Here is a 17,183-nt window from a genome sequence, read left to right on the forward strand (position 1 = left end):
TCAATGCTACACTAGACAGCGGTGGTCTGTCTTTTTATGGTTTTTGTAGTATATGTTTTGTCATGTTTAAAGGTGTTGGATTTGATCCGTGGCAACCCAGGGGTTAAGTGGCTGTGTTTTCAGCAGTTTTCCTTCCTTCCTTCCCCCACCCCTTCCCACCACTCCTCCTCCTGCTGATCGTACCTACTTAACCTCAGGTGTTGGGTCCACGTCACTAGGTTATGATTAAGAACTTCCAAGTTTGAAGCATGTTAACCTGTGGTGGAGGGTGGTGAGGATTGAAGCATGTACTGTTATGCCGATCTACAATAAAGACGACCAATACTGACGGATGCTGGAGAATAGTCCTTTATTTTTCTGACTGTACAAGGGACGGGTCCGGTCCTCTCCGTGCACCGAACGCTTATGGTGAGCTGGACAAACTTTCTTTTTTGATTACTGACAGACAGAAAAGTGTCTATCCCGGCTCCACATTTATCCTCCAGCCTGAGACACTGGTGCATATCTAGACTTTAGACTCTAGGTTTGGCTCAGAATAATCACAGGGGGTATGGGTCTTTATGAGCTCTAATATTCAACCATATTACAGCCTCCTGAAACCAGCCATTGAAAGCTTTTTGTAAAGTGTTTGCAGTTCCACATTTTAGTACTGATCTATGATAGTCTTCCAAAGCTATCAGCTTATATCTGGCCAAAAACTGTCACAATATATGTATGATGGATTTTTCAGCAGATTCCTCACTCTGAACTCTAAGGCCCCTTTCACATGGGCGTCATGTTTTTGGCCCGGATAAGATACGGGTGCGTTGTGGGAAAATGTGCAATTTTTCCGCACGAGTGCAAAACATTGTAATGCGTTTTGCACGCGCGTGAGAAAAATCGGCATGTTTGGTACCCAAATACGAACTTCTTCACAGAAGTTGGGGATTGGGATCGGTGTTGTGTAGATTGTATTATTTTCCCTTATAACATGGTTATAAAGGGAAAATAATAGCATTCTTAATAAAGAATGCTTAGTACAATAGGGCTGGAGGGGTGAAAAAATAATTTAACTCACCTTAATCCACTTGCTCGCGCAGCCCGGCTTCTCTTCTGTCTTCTTCATTGAGGAATAGGACCTTTGATGACGTCACTGCGCTCATCACATGGTCCATCACATGATCCATCACGATGGTGATGGATCGTGTGATGGACCATGTGATGACCGCAGTGACGTCACCACAGGTCCTTTTCCTGTGCACAGCAAAGATGAAGACAGAAGAGAAGCAAAGCTGCGCGAGCAAGTGAATTAAGGAGAGTTTAATTATTTTGTATTTATTTTTTAACCCCTCCAGCCCTATTGTACTAAGCATTCTGTATTAAGAATGCTATTATTTTCCCTTATAACCATGTTATAAGGGAAAATAATAAAGATCGGGTCCCCATCCCGATCGTCTCCTAGCAACCGTGCGTGAAAAATCGCACCGCATCCGCACTTGCTTGCGGATGCTTGCGATTTTCACGCAGCCCTATTCACTTCTATGGGGCCTGCGTTGCGTGGAAAACGCACAAAGAGGAGCATGCTGCGATTTTCACGCAACGCACAAGTGATGCGTGCAAATCACCGCTCATGTGCACAGCCCCATAGAAATGAATGGGTCCAGATTCAGTGCGGGTGCAATGCGTTCACGTCACGCATTGCACCCGCGTGGAAAACTCGCCTGTGTGAAAGGGGCCTAAGGGTGCTCGTACACAGTGCAGTTCTGACATGCAGTTTTTTATTGTAGCTAGCTGAAATGAATTAAAAGGGGTTTTCCATTTCAGACAATGGGGGCATATCGCTAGGATATGCCCCCATTGTCTTATAGGTGCGGGTCCCACCTCTGGTACCCGTACCTATATCGAGAACAGAGCCTGGCAAGGTGGTGGCTGGAGGACTCCAGTCCGACCACCACTAAGCCGGCTCCCCATAGAAGTGAATGGGAGCGTACCGTGCATGCGCGGCCCCCGCTCCCATTGATTTCTATGAGGCCGACGCTCGGCTATTTTCGCCGGCTCCATAGAAAATGAATGGAGGGCTATTGCACATGCGCAGTGTGCCCTCCTTTACTTTCTGGGCTCCATTCTCGATATAAGTAGTGCGGGTCCCAGCGTACCCGCACTTATAAGACAATGGGGGCATATCCTAGCGATATGCCCCCATTGTCCATGATGAGACAACCCCTTTAAATTATTTCCACTATGTAGAACACCAGGGTTTAATGACGCTGCTAAACTGGCTAAATTGAAAACTGCATCCTGAATGCATGGCAGAACTGCACTGTGTGCCAGCACCCTAAGGCCTTATTCAGACAGACATAATCTGTGTGCATTAGAGCCTCTGTATTACAGCCGTAAACCCCAGTCCAACCGTGTGTACAATGATCTCATGTTATAGCCTCATATATCCCTATGATGCTATTAGACCCAAAAACCCTCCTTGGATTTGCAGCTGTAATACAGATGCTTAAATGACCCCACGTTATGCCTGTCTGAATGAGGCCTAATTATCAATTTTTAACAAGCTCAGCTTGGGCTGATTCCTTTTCCTATGATTATCTGCTACACCCAGGAGTGCTGCCAGGCTTGGACTGGCCCACAGGGGAATTTCCCAGTGGGCCCCTGAGAAAGGTGGGCCCCCAGTCCACCATCACAGCATCTCAAATAACCTATATCAATATAAAAAAAACTGTAGACTATTCAGTTTATTATTATAGATGCATCGGAAGGTTAAAATGGCCTCCAGGAATAGAGGCAGGCCAACCAGTATCCTCTCCTCCCTGGGACCCACTTTTTGAAGTTGTTGCAGAGACCCCCATAACCAATCATCTTGTAGTGTCTTGCTGCTGTCTGCCTCTGTATAGCAGGTAATATCTGCATGTCGCTGTACAGTGGGCCCCCAGAATTAATTTTACTGGTGGGCCTTAGGCATCCCAGTCAGACACTGAGCACTGCATTCTGTCCTCGTTTAAGTTCCTCCAATAAACTACAAAAGGTCTAGATCAATGTTTCTCAACTCCAGTCCTCAGGGCCTACCTACTGGTCATGATTTGACAATATCCCACAGAATGACTACCTGTGGTAGGTCCCGTTGGATGGACAGTAATGATATCACCTGTTCAGTACTAAGAAAATCCTGAAAACATGACCGACAGGTGGGCGTTGAGGACTGGAGGATGAGAGACTGGTCTAAATCAGTTTCCTGGGTGAGCTTGCCATGTTGCCCCAGCCTCAGTACTGTGCTCCTTTACGAGACCTAAAAACTGGCAACTTGTCTGTTGATACCCGCTCTGTCCTACAGACTTATTAGCAGTAAAGTGTGTTTGTATCACGTCTGAGATGGCAGGTAACAGAGGTGCGGCGCAGAGGGGGAGGAAAGGAGAGTACCCTTTCACTATTGAGAGGGAGGAGTGGTGACCCCTAACTCACCTAGCACTGGCACCTGGCTGCCCTGACGTCCCTAACCCGTACGCCGATCACGTGACTCGTCCCTGGCTTACCCTGAAATAAGCCCTAGGTAGTGAGTAGGGCGGTGGGAGCACTAGTCCTCACCACTGACACTTTGGGTAACCACAGGAAATAGACAAACAACACAAACAATCCCCGAAGGGCGACAACAACAGGAGTGAAACGGAGATCCAACAGCTCCACAGCAACAGTTATCCACCTGAGGTCAACATAGAAGATCTGGAAGGAAGGTCTATATCTGGCAACAAGGGAAAATATATAGTAGCTGGGAGTGGCTGACAGAGAACAGCTGAAAGGAAAAGCTACAGATTCCAAAATGGGACAAAAAAAAGATTGCAAACCAAAGCAGCAAAACCTGGACCGGAATCTATTATCACCATTAGGGCATGGAGCGATCTCTTGAGAAACTGAGCGCGTAGCCACCCGCTGCGACCTTCTGACCCCAGGCACAACAGGGTCAGCGATAGGTCGTGACACCCTTGTGACAGTGACATTATAACTAGGGTTTTAGGGTGCTGTCAGACATGAGGCTATGATGCTTCCAGGAGCTACGGGGCCCTACAGATTGCTAATGAAAGAAGTAGTAAATCTGCAGTTTTAATGTCCACCCAATTTTTCGGCAAACTGTCTCCATTAACAAACTACGATCTTTTTCATCAGTAATCTGCTGCTTTGGGCCTCACTGTGGCCACCACACAGTGACCAGCCGTTCGGTGACTGCTATGTGAAAACATCCCAAGTCCTCATGCACACGACCGTATTTTTGGTCCGTGTCCGATCCACATTTTTGGCTATTAGCACACCACAAAAAAAACAAACAAAAAAAAAAACAGACCGCATACAGAGGTTATCCGTGTGCTGTACACATCCATGTGACTGGGCCGCAAATTACAGAACCCGTTTTATTCTTATCTGTTTTGCAGCCAATAATAGCCATTTTTAGGGTGGGTCCTGTAAGAATTGCAGGATGCACACACACTGCATTCATATTTTGAGTGTCCGCGATTTGTAGACCGCAAAACGGATACAGTCATGTGCAGGAATCCTTATTTTGAAAAGCTTGAGTACTGCTGTTCTCAAGCAATCACTGGTGTAACATACAGAATACAAAATAGAAATCATAGTGTGAACCTGATCTTAACTGTAAGATGATTTTCATTACAACTACTTCCCTAGAAAATACACTGTCAATTCCTATACAAAATTGTAAAACCAAAATAGAAGGAAAACCACATTATAATGGATCCTACAGATTTCACTGTCATTACAGTTACAACATTAATATCACAAAAGACATTCATGTGCAGAGACTTATTTTTTTCACACTGGTTCTAAGACTTGTAGTTGGGCTTTGACTTAACATAAGGCCTCATGCACATGACCGTGGGGCCGCCGTGGCTGTTTTGCAGAATGCAAAACTGTGGGTACGCAAAACATGGGAACTGGCCAGTCCGCTTCGTGTTGCAGACCTATTGACTTCAATAGGTCCGCGATCCACAAGATGCGGCGAAAGATAGGACATGTCCTATCTTTTGCCGGACAGAGGCACGGACCCCGAAAGGCCATGGAAACACACAGAAGCCCTTCTGTGGGCTTCCGGGTCTGTGCCTCTGCCCTGGAAAAGATAGAATCAGGGATGCACCTAGCCCTTCTGCTGCCTGAGGCGAAAACTGAAACAGTGCCCCCCTCCCCAATGACAATTTCTTAACCTAACCCCTTCCCTTCAGCCCATAGCCCTTCTGCTGTCCCCCCCCTCTTGCCCCTACCTGAGGTGATCGCCTCACCTGACCTCATCGGTGGTGCACCCCTGGATAGAATATGTCCTATCTTTCGCCATATGTTGTGGATCACGGACCCATTAAAGTCAGTGGGTCCACATCGCGATGCGCACAGGGCTGTTGCACGGCGGCCTCACAGTCGTGTGCATGAGGCCTTACCCTGATGGACCCCAGTATAAGGCTACTTTCACATCTGCTCTTTCCGTTTCTGCTATTGAGATCCATCATAGGGTGTTAAAGATAATACAACCGGATCCGTTTATAACGGATTCAGGTAGTTGTACTATCGTGATGGAAGCGTTTTTCCATGACGGATCCAGCAAAAAGACTGGTGTGAAAGTAGCCTAAGGCTTTGTTCACATCACCGTTCAGCCTTTCCGTTCTCCTGCTCCGTTTAGGAGCAGGACAACGGAAAGGACAGATTTGGCACACAACTGAGCCGAACGGAGCCTAAGGACTCCGTAGACTATAATTGGGTCTGTTAGGTTTCCGCTCAGAAGATGATTTTGGAGCGGAGACAAAAGTTGTGCATGCAGGACTTTTGTCTCCGCTTCAAAAATCTTCCTCTGAGCGGAATTCTTGTATCTTCATTCAGCAGGACCTGAACTGACATCCAAAGGTCATTTTGCAGGTCCTGAAAGAAGAAGCAAGAAGACTGCCAGCGGCGCGAACAGGATGAGGAGAGTAAATTTTTTATATTTTTTAACCCCTTAATCCACTTTTTAGTAAGCAATCTGTATTAAAATGCTATTATTTTCCCTTATAACCATGTTATAAGGGAAAATACAGTGAATTTACTTCCATGGGGTCCACGGTTGCTTTCATTCCTATCTCCTAGCAACCATGCATAAAAATCATCGCACCGCATCCGCACTAGCTTGCGATTTTTACGCAGACCCATTCATTTCTATGGGGCCTGCATTGTGTGAAAAACGCAGAATATAGAACAGATTTTTACACTACGCACAAGTAATGAGTGAAAATCACCGCTCATCTGAACAGCCCCATTGAAGTGAATGGGTCCGGATTCAGTGCGAGTGCAATGCGTTCACCTCACGCATTGCACCCGCATGGAATTCTCGCCCGTGTGAAAGGGGCCTAAGTCAGTTGGGGTCCATTTGTATCTGTAAATGGAGCTTTTATGGGATGATGGATGAAAAAAAAAAAATTTGATGTGTGACAAATTATGCCATCTGTGACCAATCTTTTTTTATTTTATCCACTTTATTATTGACAAATGTAATTCAAAAAAGTATTTTAAAAATTCACAGCAAATTTGAATATGGAATAAATTTATAAGGAGAATAGATGGTAAAGATGTAGGCAATCATAGGTCTAGAAATCTGTCCTGGGAGAAGCAAAGCTCCAATTTTATAACATGGAAGCATAATAATCTTGTCACGAGGGTGTCGAGGACCACGCCTGACTCCGTTATACCTGGGGTCAGGAAGTCGCAGCGGTTGGCTGCACGCTCTATTTAAGATAGGGCTGTTTTCCTTATGGTAGCTTTCTGGGTTTGCTTAGCAAACCCTTTTGGCTCACTCAGGGATCCGTAGCTCCTTCTCCTCAGCTGTTCCTTGTCCAGCACTCCCAGACCTCCTTATATTTCTCTCTCACACTTCTCTGGTTGCCAGAGATAGAGCTTCCTGCCTGGACATCTATTCTGACCTTCTGGAGCTGTGTTGCTGCGTTCGCTGGTAGTTGGTCCAGTACGCTACCCTCCAGATCCCTGTTGGACCTTTTTGGTTTATTGTGGTCGCCCACCTGGTTGTATGTGTTTGTATGTTTTGTCTGTCCTCTCCCTGGTGTTTCCCTCTTAGTGATAGTGGTGTGGACTAGCGATCCCACCGGCCTGTTCACTATCCAGGGCTCATATTAGGGAAAGCCAGGGTTTAGGCACGTGATCGCCGCACGGGTGAGGAACCCGTCTAGGGACGTCAGGGCAGTCAGGTGCCAGCCGCAAGGTGAGTTAGGGGTCACCACCTTTCCCTCTCCCTTGGGAAGGGCTTTCCCTGTTTTCCTCCCTGTGCGTGACGTCGGTCATTACATTATCTCTGGCCCTTATTTTGTGTAGGTTAAAAATAAATAAATAAAAATTTTTTTACCTACTTAGAATCCAGTATGGATCAAATTGCTGCTCTGTCCAAACAATTTCTTGGCCTGTCTTTGGAGGTGGTAGGATTGAAGGCGTCGGTCCTCCAGCAACAGCAGCAATTACAACTGACTGCAAGCCCAGCGGTTGCTACTGGTAACCAGGTTGTTGCGGAACCCAAGGTCCCTCTCCCTGACAGATTTTCTGGGGGAAGGGACAAGTTTTTGACATTCCGTGAGGCCTGTAAGTTATATTTTAAACTGCGCCCTTACTCCTCTGGTAATGAAGATCAGCGGGTGGGGGTTGTTATTTCCCTGCTGCAGGGGGATCCGCAGTCCTGGGCATTCTCTTTACCTACTGATTCCCAGGCTCTTCGGTCAGTGGATGAGTTTTTCGGGGCCTTGGGTCTCATATATGATGACCCTGACCGAGTCGCCCTGGCTGAATCAAGATTACGGAGACTCTTACAAGGAGAGCGGCCAGTAGAGGAGTATTGCTCTGAATTCCGTAGGTGGGCTACGGATACCCAATGGAACGACCCGGCTCTCAGGAGTCAGTTCTGCTCTGGGTTATCCGAAAGGGTTAAGGATGCGCTTGCATTATATGAGACCCCCTTTTCCCTTGATGCGGTTATGTCCCTTTCTATCCGAATAGATAGACGCCTTAGGGTCAGGTTGAAAAAACCGGAGCAATTGGTAACCCCTCCCAAGCAGCAGTTAGTCTGTACGGACTTAGACGAGCCTATGCAGCTAGGAGGAACTACTCGTCAGGTCCGTCCTCCTGAGGCTCGCCGTAGGCGTGGGGTTTGTTTTTTTTGTGGGGAGAGGGGTCATTTCATTAATGTCTGTCCTTCTTTCCTCAGAAACAAAAGACCGTCGGAAAAACTACTAACCCCAGGCTGTGTGGAGGATGTCAGCCGGGGGGTATACGTTTCCTCCATACGTACATCGCAATTTGTGTAGCCAGCGGTTATTATTTTTGGTGATAAGACGGAGACTATTTCTTTCTTTCTAGACAGTGGAGCAGGGGTAAATTTGATAGATGCCCATTTTGCCCGCACTTTGGGTTTGTCTCTCTGTACTTTACAGAGACCCATTCCCATATTCGCTATTGATTCTGCTCCCCTGTCTCAGAGAAACCTCACGCACATTGTTCATAATTTACACCTTCGGGTAGGGGACCACCATAACGAGATGCTTTCAGGTTATGTTCTGGAGGGGCTTCCCACTCCGGTAGTGCTGGGTCTTCCCTGGTTGGTAGCGCACAATCCAGTGGTGGATTGGCAGGCCAGGGAGATATTGGAGTGGAGTGAGCAGTGCAGAGAAAATTGCTTAAGTAGCAATTGCTTAGTCGCCTCCATAACTACCCTACCTACATTTATTTCGGACTTTGAGGATGTTTTTTCTGAAAAGGGTTGTCAGAAGTTACCACCTCATCGTCCTTATGATTGCCCGGTTAACCTTATTCCCGGCGCAAAATTACCCAAGACCAGGTTATATAATCTTTCGGGTCCAGAGAGACAAGCCATGAAAGATTATATCTCCGAGAGCTTGGCTAAGGGACACATCAGACCCTCCTCTTCACCCGTGGCTGCAGGGTTTTTCTTCGTTAAAAAGAAAGATGGGGGCCTGCGTCCTTGCCTAGATTTTCGCGAATTAAATCAGATAACCATCCGAGACCCATACCCTCTTCCTCTCATTCCTGACCTGTTTAATCAGATTGCGGGTGCTAGGTGGTTCTCCAAACTTGATCTTAGGGGTGCCTACAATCTGATTCGTATTAAGGAGGGGGATGAGTGGAAGACAGCGTTTAACACCCCTGAGGGGCATTATGAAAATCTAGTTATGCCTTTCGGTCTGACCAATGCTCCTGCCGTCTTTCAACATTTCGTTAATGACATTTTTAGTCATCTAATCGGCAGGTTTGTGGTAATATACCTAGATGATATTTTAATTTATTCGTCTGATCTGAAAACACATGAGGTGCATGTCAGACAAGTACTGCAGGTCCTACGGACGAATGAATTATATGCTAAAATTGAAAAATGTGTCTTCGCCGTTCAGGAGATACAATTCCTGGGTTATTTTTTATCTGCGTCAGGTTTCCGTATGGATCCTAGGAAGGTCCAGGCAATTTTAGATTGGGATCTTCCTGAGAACCTCAAAGCACTACAACGGTTCTTGGGCTTCGCGAATTTCTATAGGAAATTCATTAAAAATGATTCACTTATTGTAAAACCGCTTACTGACATGACTAGGAAGGGGACTGATTTTTCTAAATGGTCTGACGCCGCTAAAGTTGCTTTTTCCTCTCTAAAAGAGAGGTTTACCTCAGCACCTGTACTGGTCCAACCTGATGTCTCTCAGCCTTTTATTGTTGAAGTCGATGCGTCAGAGGTGGGAGTGGGGGCGGTGCTGTCTCAGGGTCCGTCTCCTGGCAAATGGCGTCCTTGTGCTTTCTTTTCTAAAAAACTATCTGCAGCAGAAAAGAACTAAGATATTGGCAATAGGGAACTATTAGCTATTAAACTTGCGTTTGAGGAGTGGCGTCATTTCTTAGAGGGGGCAGTCCACCCCGTCACTGTGATTACGGACCACAAAAATCTTCTGTACCTCGAATCAGCTAAGCGTCTCACCCCTAGACAGGCTAGGTGGTCGCTATTTTTTACCAGGTTTAACTTTGTGATTACCTATCGTCCTGGGGCAAAGAACACCAAGGCTGATGCACCATCTCGTTGTTTTCCTGGAGGGGGTAATGTGAGTGATCCGGTACCCATTCTTCAAAGAGGAGTGGTTGTTTCTGCGGTACACTCTGTTTTGGAGGGGAAGGTGTTAGAGGCCCAGGGGGACGTCCCGGTCTCTTGCCCCTCAGAGAAATTGTTTGTACCGTTTAACTTACGTTTCGAATTATTAAAGGAACATCATAATTCGGCACTTGCTGGGCACCCGGGTAGTAAAGCAACCTTGGAACTATTGTCTTGTCGTTTTTGGTGGCCAAGGTTGCGTCAGGATGTATTGGATTTTGTGTCTTCTTGTTCTACCTGTGCGCGCGCAAAAGTTTCACATACACGTCCTGCAGGGTCTCTATTACCACTCGTCATTCCCAATAGACCGTGGACACATCTGTCAATGGATTTTATCACTGACTTACCTTTGTCTGCGGGTAAAACAGTTATTTTGGTAGTAGTGGACAGGTTTAGCAAAATGGTACACTTCATTGCGTTACCCGCACTACCTAATGCTAAGACTCTTGCTCAGGTATTCGTCAGTGAAATCGTGAAGCTTCACGGGGTCCCCTTCGATGTTGTTTCGGATCGGGGTACCCAGTTTATTTCTAAATTTTGGAAAGCTTTTTGTTCCCGTTTGGGGGTACACTTGTCCTTTTCCTCAGCTTTCCATCCTCAGTGGAATGGACAGACTGAGCGTACCAACCAAAACCTGGAGACATATCTAAGATGTTTTGTGTCTGAAAACCAAGAGTTGTGGTCATCATATTTACCGTTAGCTGAGTTTGCCATAAATAATCGTCGTCAGGAATCCACTGGCAAGTCACCATTTCTTGGTGCATATGGTTTTCATCCCCAATTCTGTACTTTCAAAGAGGGGGGGGGGTCTTCTGGGGTTCCCGAAGAGGAACGGTTTTCGTCATCTCTTTCATCGGTATGGCAGAAGGTGCAAGCTAACTTGAAAAATATGGGAGGTAAATACAAATGCATGGCTGATAAGAGACGGTCGCCAGGTCCGGACCTAGGAGTGAATGACTGTGTGGTTGTCTACTAGGAATATTAAATTGAAGGTTCCCTCTTGGAAACTGGGTCCTAGGTTTATTGGCCCTTACAAAATTGTAGCCATCATCAACCCCGTGGCTTTTCGCCTGGAGTTACCTCAGACTTTTAAAATTCATAATGTTTTTCATAAGTCGTTACTCAAAAAATATGTTCCACCTCTAGAACCATCACCGCTGCCACCCCCTCCTGTTGTCGTGGATGGTAACCTGGAATTTCAGATATCCAAAATTGTTAATTCTCGTCGGGTCCGCCGCTCTCTTCAATATCTGGTGCATTGGAGAGGTTACGGTCCCGAGGAAAGAATGTGGGTTCCTGCGTCTGAGGTAAACGCCGACAGGTTAGTTCGGGTTTTTCATGCCTCTCATCCTGAGAGACCTGGTCCTGAGTATCCGGAGGCCCCTCGTAGACAGGGGGGTACTGTCACGAGGGTGTCGAGGACCACGCCTGACTCCGATATACCTGGGGTCAGGAAGTCGCAGCGGTTGGCTGCACGCTCTATTTAAGATAGGGCTGTTTTCCTTATGGTAGCTTTCTGGGTTTGCTTAGCAAACCCTTTTGGCTCACTCAGGGATCCGTAGCTCCTTCTCCTCAGCTGTTCCTTGTCCAGCACTCCCAGACCTCCTTATATTTCTCTCTCACACTTCTCTGGTTGCCAGAGATAGAGCTTCCTGCCTGGACATCTATTCTGACCTTCTGGAGCTGTGTTGCTGCGTTCGCTGGTAGTTGGTCCAGTACGCTACCCTCCAGATCCCTGTTGGACCTTTTTGGTTTATTGTGGTCGCCCACCTGGGTGTATGTGTTTGTATGTTTTGTCTGTCCTCTCCCTGGTGTTTCCCTCTTAGTGATAGTGGTGTGGACTAGCGATCCCACCGGCCTGTTCACTATCCAGGGCTCATATTAGGGAAAGCCAGGGTTTAGGCACGTGATCGCCGCACGGGTGAGGAAACCGTCTAGGGACGTCAGGGCAGTCAGGTGCCAGCCGCAAGGTGAGTTAGGGGTCACCACCTTTCCCTCTCCCTTGGGCAGGGCTTTCCCTGTTTTCCTCCCTGTGCGTGACGTCGGTCATTACAAATCTACTTCAGTTATCTAATGGAGCGGCGTTCCCTCAGTCTAGCAAGGTAATAGTGGTATATGAATCACTGTGGGCAGGAACGCCAATAAATGCCAATTTGTTGGCGTTACTAGGTTATAATATGGCTGAATCACACTAATTTGGGTTTATGGACATTCCAGACATATTTTTTTTTTTAATTGCAGCTGTGGTTATGATAAATCCACAATAATTGCATGTAACAAGCAGGTTCTGTTGGGCAGCCCTTTAGCACACCTCCATAGACTTGATAATGAACTGGTAATACCAATAACACGTTAAGGTTAACTGCACACATTGCAGATTATGTACCTTTTTTTCACGCAGATTCTCATGCAGAAAATTGCAGCATAATACAGTACCAGCAAAGTGTATGAGATTAGACAAATCTCAAAAATGTATATTTTTCCCAATTGCACCCCATTAAAGTATTCCCATCACAGGCAATGGGGGCATATCGCTAGGATATGCCCCCATTGTCTGATAGGTGCGGGTCCCACCTCTGGGACCCGCACCTACAACGGAGCGGGGAGAGTTGTGGCCACCACCAAGCATTGCTCCTCGCTGCTCCTATACAAGTGAATGGGAGCGCACCGCGCATGCACGGCCCCCCTCCATTCATTTCTATGTGGCCGACGAAAATAGCCAAGCCGGCGCTCGGCTATTTTCAGCAGCCCCATAGATATGAATAGTGGCCGGCTGCGCGTGCGCAGTGCACCCTACACTACTTTCCCCGCTCCATTCTTCGTGTAGGTGCGGGTCCAGAGGTGGGACCCGCACCTATCAAACAATGGGGACATATTCTAGTGATGTGCCCCCATTGTCTGTGATGGCAAAACCCCTTTAAGGTTTTTTTCCCAGCTTCCCACTACACAGTATGCACTAATAAAGGCCTCATGCACACGACCGTTCTGTTTTTTGCGGTCTGCAAAAAAATGGAAGCCGCCCGTATGCCTTCCGCAATTTGCGGAACGGAACGGGCAGCCCATTGTAGAAATGCCTATTCTTGTCCGCAAAACTGACAAGAATAGGACAGGTTATATTTTTTTGCGGGGTCACGGAACGGAGCAACGGATGCGGACAGCACACGGATGCGGACCAGAAAAACGGTTGTGTGCATGAGCCCAAACAAACAGTGACATTGGAAAGTACATCTTGTCCCGCAAAAAACAAGCCCTCATACAGCTATGTGAACAAAAAAATAAAAGTTATGGTTCTAGGAAGGCAGCGGTAAAAAATTTAAAACAAAAAAAATTGAAAATTGCTGCATCACAGAGGTGTTGGAGTAGTCTAAATATTTAGAGAGTGAGCTCCCCTTTCTGACTGCTGCAGCCAGTCATAATTTACTCAAGATAGGTCACTAATATCAGATCGAAGGGAGTCCAACACCCAGGACCCCACAGAAGACTATCGCCAGAAAAAAAAAAAAATATATATATATATATATCTCTTTCAGAAACAGTGATGCAAAAACATAATTTTTCTTCAAAAATGCTGTAAAGGTGTTAAAACGTAAAAAAATAAAACACTATATAAAGTTGGTATCTGTGATTGTGCTGACCAGATGACATCATTTTTCCAGCACGGTGTATGCTGCAGTAACAAAACCCAACAAGCAACGGCAAAGTTGCAGCCTTTTCTTTATTCTTTTTCTCAAAGAGAAATAAAAAGTGATCAAAAAGTTGTATGTATCCCAGTATAGAACGAATTATGATGACAACTCATCACACAAAAAATTTGTGAACCCAGACAACCCTAACCTTTCCGCTACCAGCGCCAAACAGCAGAGACCTGCGGCTAATTACCGTGACCGGCAATAATGCTGATTGCGGTAATTAAATGCTTTAGATACTGTGATCAAGTGAGATCACGGTAGCTAAATGCGCAAAAACCAACTGGGGCATCAGTAGTTGCGCTGAACACTTTCAGCCTCGCTGACAAGGCTGAAAGTGTTCATGCTACAATTCTTAATTTGGCCACCAGATGGCAGGCCAGGATAAAAAATGAGCAATATTCAGTTTAAGGCTACATGCACACGAATGTTGTTTGTTTCCGCATCCGTTCTTTTTTTTTGCGGATAGGATTCATTTCAATGGATCCGCAAAAAAACAAACAAAAAACAGATGGTATACGGATAGTCGTGTGCATGTAGCCTAAATCGCATTTTAAAAATGCCACGTTAGTGGGAGTGGAGTATAGATCAGAGTAAAAAATGCTCATCAATAAAAACAAAATGAAGTATAAAAAAATTGTAAAAATTATAAAAGTATATAAATATGGAACGTGCAGGGTGGATATTGCAGTATGGATCAACGTTTGACAATTGTCACCACCGTACAGTGCCATTTTCTTGTCACTAGCACTGTAGATGTTGATTGGTGGACTATCTGGATTATCTCTCCAACAGGCAGGTAAGTAGCTTTCTCAATGGGAAAGTATATATTAGCTTTGTATGTCCTTATGTTGCCGGCAATGTCACCACTCTGTGGTCACAAATGTAGACTATTACTATTATAATATGGCATCTTCGGATGTGGTTTTCATTACAGTTTGTCTGCTTATTTGGAAGTTTAATATATTGGTTAGTATATTCAACATCCACTTGAAACATTTCTTCACAATGAGTATGTTAGTAGTGGTCAATCCCTTATGGTAATAACAGGGCTATCTAAATAAGTACTGAAATAGAACAGTCGGGTATTGTACCTGTTGTGGCGTCCCACAACAGGTAAGGAAGTCTATGCCCTGACTGTGGTTACCTTCTCCGGTGGTCTTGTTGGCCATGACCGCTAGTTCGCCGTTCGAGTCTCCTTGTTTGGCGTCCCATGTGGGTGTGATGTCACTGTGTTCGGCGTCCCACGTGTTGCGGGTCGGACCTCGTTCACTGTGCGGTAATCTTCGTTCAAAAAAGGGGAGAAGGTACAGATTTGGAAGCCCTTCCAAGAAGTGAGTAATTAATTGTTGTCCCTCAGATTGTATGGATGCGGGTCTACTGTATTTGTCACCAGATGCGTTTCGGAGGTCCAACTTGCCTCCTTCATAGTAACATAGTACATAAGGCCGAAAAAAGACATTTGTCCATCCAGTTCGGCCTGTCATCCTGCAAGTTGATCCAGAGGAAGGCAAAAAAAAAAAAAAACTGAGGTAGAAGCCAATTTTCCCCACTTTAGGGGAATAAAAAATTCCTTCCTGACTCCAATCAGAATAACTTCAGTGGTATAAAAGTTTAAATCACCCCCTTTTCATATAATTAAAAAATAAAATACCTAAACAACAATAAATATGAACATCATGGGTATCACCGCAACCGAAAACACCTATAAAAATAGAATGGTGTAACAGGAAAAAGGGTCAAAATGGCAGATTTGCCATTTTTTCATTGCTTCTCTTACCCAAAGGAAAAAATAAAATGTGATCAAAAAGGTCACACACACTCCAAAATGGCATCAATAAAAGCTACGGATTGTCCCGCAAAAAATTAGCCCCTAAACAGCTCAGTAGACATAAGTATAAAAAAAAAGTTATGGGGGTCAGAATATGGTGATGTAAAAAAAATAAAATAAAAAAAAATAAAATAAGTTTAAATTTATTTTTACACTATTTCGACATAAAAAACCTATACATATGGGGTATCGTTGTAACTGTACTGACCCAGAGAACTAAGTGAGTTTTGCCGTAAAGGAAACGCCGTGGGAACAAAACCCTTAAAACAGTGGAGGAATCAGTTTGTTGTTTTTTTTTTTGTTTTTTTTATTCCACACCATTTGGAATTTTTTTTACCGCTTCCATTATTCATGGTGACATTAGAAAGTACAACTTGTTCCGCCAAAAATAAGCCCTCACACAGCTATGTGAACGGAAATATAAAAAAGTTATGGCTCAAGAAAAATAGGGGAAAGGAATGAAAACACAAAAACCTCCGGTAGTGAAAGGGTTAAGGGCTGTTTCACACAAACGAGTTTTATGTCCGAATCCTGACCCATTCATTTCTATGGATCTGTGCACATGAGCGTCGTTTATCACCGATCGGCTCTGCGTTCAGGGAAAAGCGCAGCACGTTCTATATTGTGTGTTGTTCATGCAGCTCTGGCTCCATAGAAGTGAAAAACGGAAGCCATCCAGATGCAATGGGTTTTTTCACTGACATTTGCTAGGAGATGTAGATTATTATTTCTTCATGAACGTGAAAAACACATACAATCCGGATGGAAAACAAAAACCCACCCACTGAAGACAATTGCAGAAAAAACTGATTGAACTTGCCTGCATAACCAGTTTTTCCTGAACAGATCCTTACTGGCATTGGCATCACTCATGTGAAAGAGCCCTAAGGGGTTAAACCTGATGACCGGGCTTATTCATGAGGCCAAATAAAGTGTACAAGGAGCAGGTAGATGCTGAGAGCAGCCCACCAAACTATGGGCAAGTGCTCCCTGCATGCATGACGTGCCAGCAGTGCCGCCTGCTCCTCCGGGCACACACCTGAGCACAGCAGAGCCCAGGGGAGTGCGACTGTGACGGGGCCCGGCGTGAAGTACAGTGACAATGCCGGCCCCGTCAGGGCGCTCCATTACATGTTTAATATGAGGCAAGGTGAGGGGGGACGCGCGCACTCACTCACATACACTCGGCCCGGCAGTTCTTGTCACTGCGGGCTGTCTCCAGATCATCAGTGAAGCAGGAGCTCTGGCGCTCCCTCTGCTGGCCGCACATCGCGCTGCTGGCTGTGGGAGGAGCTCTGAAGGCCCGGGAAACTAGCTTCAGTATCAGTACAGCCAGCAGTGCGATGTCAGTCAGACTCAGTGTGGCAGCGCAACATCAGGGAAGAGGGTAAGTTGTGTTTTTTTTCCTCTCTTTTCCTAACATAGAAACATAGAAACATAGAATGTGTCGGCAGATAAGAACCATTTGGCCCATCTAGTCTGCCCAATATACTGAATACTATGGATA

The 17,183-nt window shown here is 45.6% G+C and overlaps 1 protein-coding gene across 5 annotated transcripts in view; it reads left to right on the forward strand.

Annotated features, from left to right (window-relative positions):
- Positions 1 to 234: 234 nt before the first annotated feature.
- The window catches only part of GPR160 (G protein-coupled receptor 160), a 42,297-nt gene continuing 25,348 nt past the window's right edge, over positions 235 to 17,183 (forward strand). For all 5 annotated transcript variants that reach the window (XM_040428206.1, XM_040428207.1, XM_040428208.1 and 2 more), the window contains exon 1: positions 235 to 408. In XM_040428206.1, coding sequence (XP_040284140.1) covers positions 406 to 408 — 3 coding nt within the window. In that variant the 5' untranslated portion in view covers positions 235 to 405. The remainder of the gene's footprint in view (positions 409 to 17,183) is intronic.

Source organism: Bufo bufo, chromosome 4 (assembly GCF_905171765.1).
Source record: "Bufo bufo chromosome 4, aBufBuf1.1, whole genome shotgun sequence".
NCBI classification, from domain to species: Eukaryota; Metazoa; Chordata; class Amphibia; order Anura; family Bufonidae; genus Bufo; species Bufo bufo.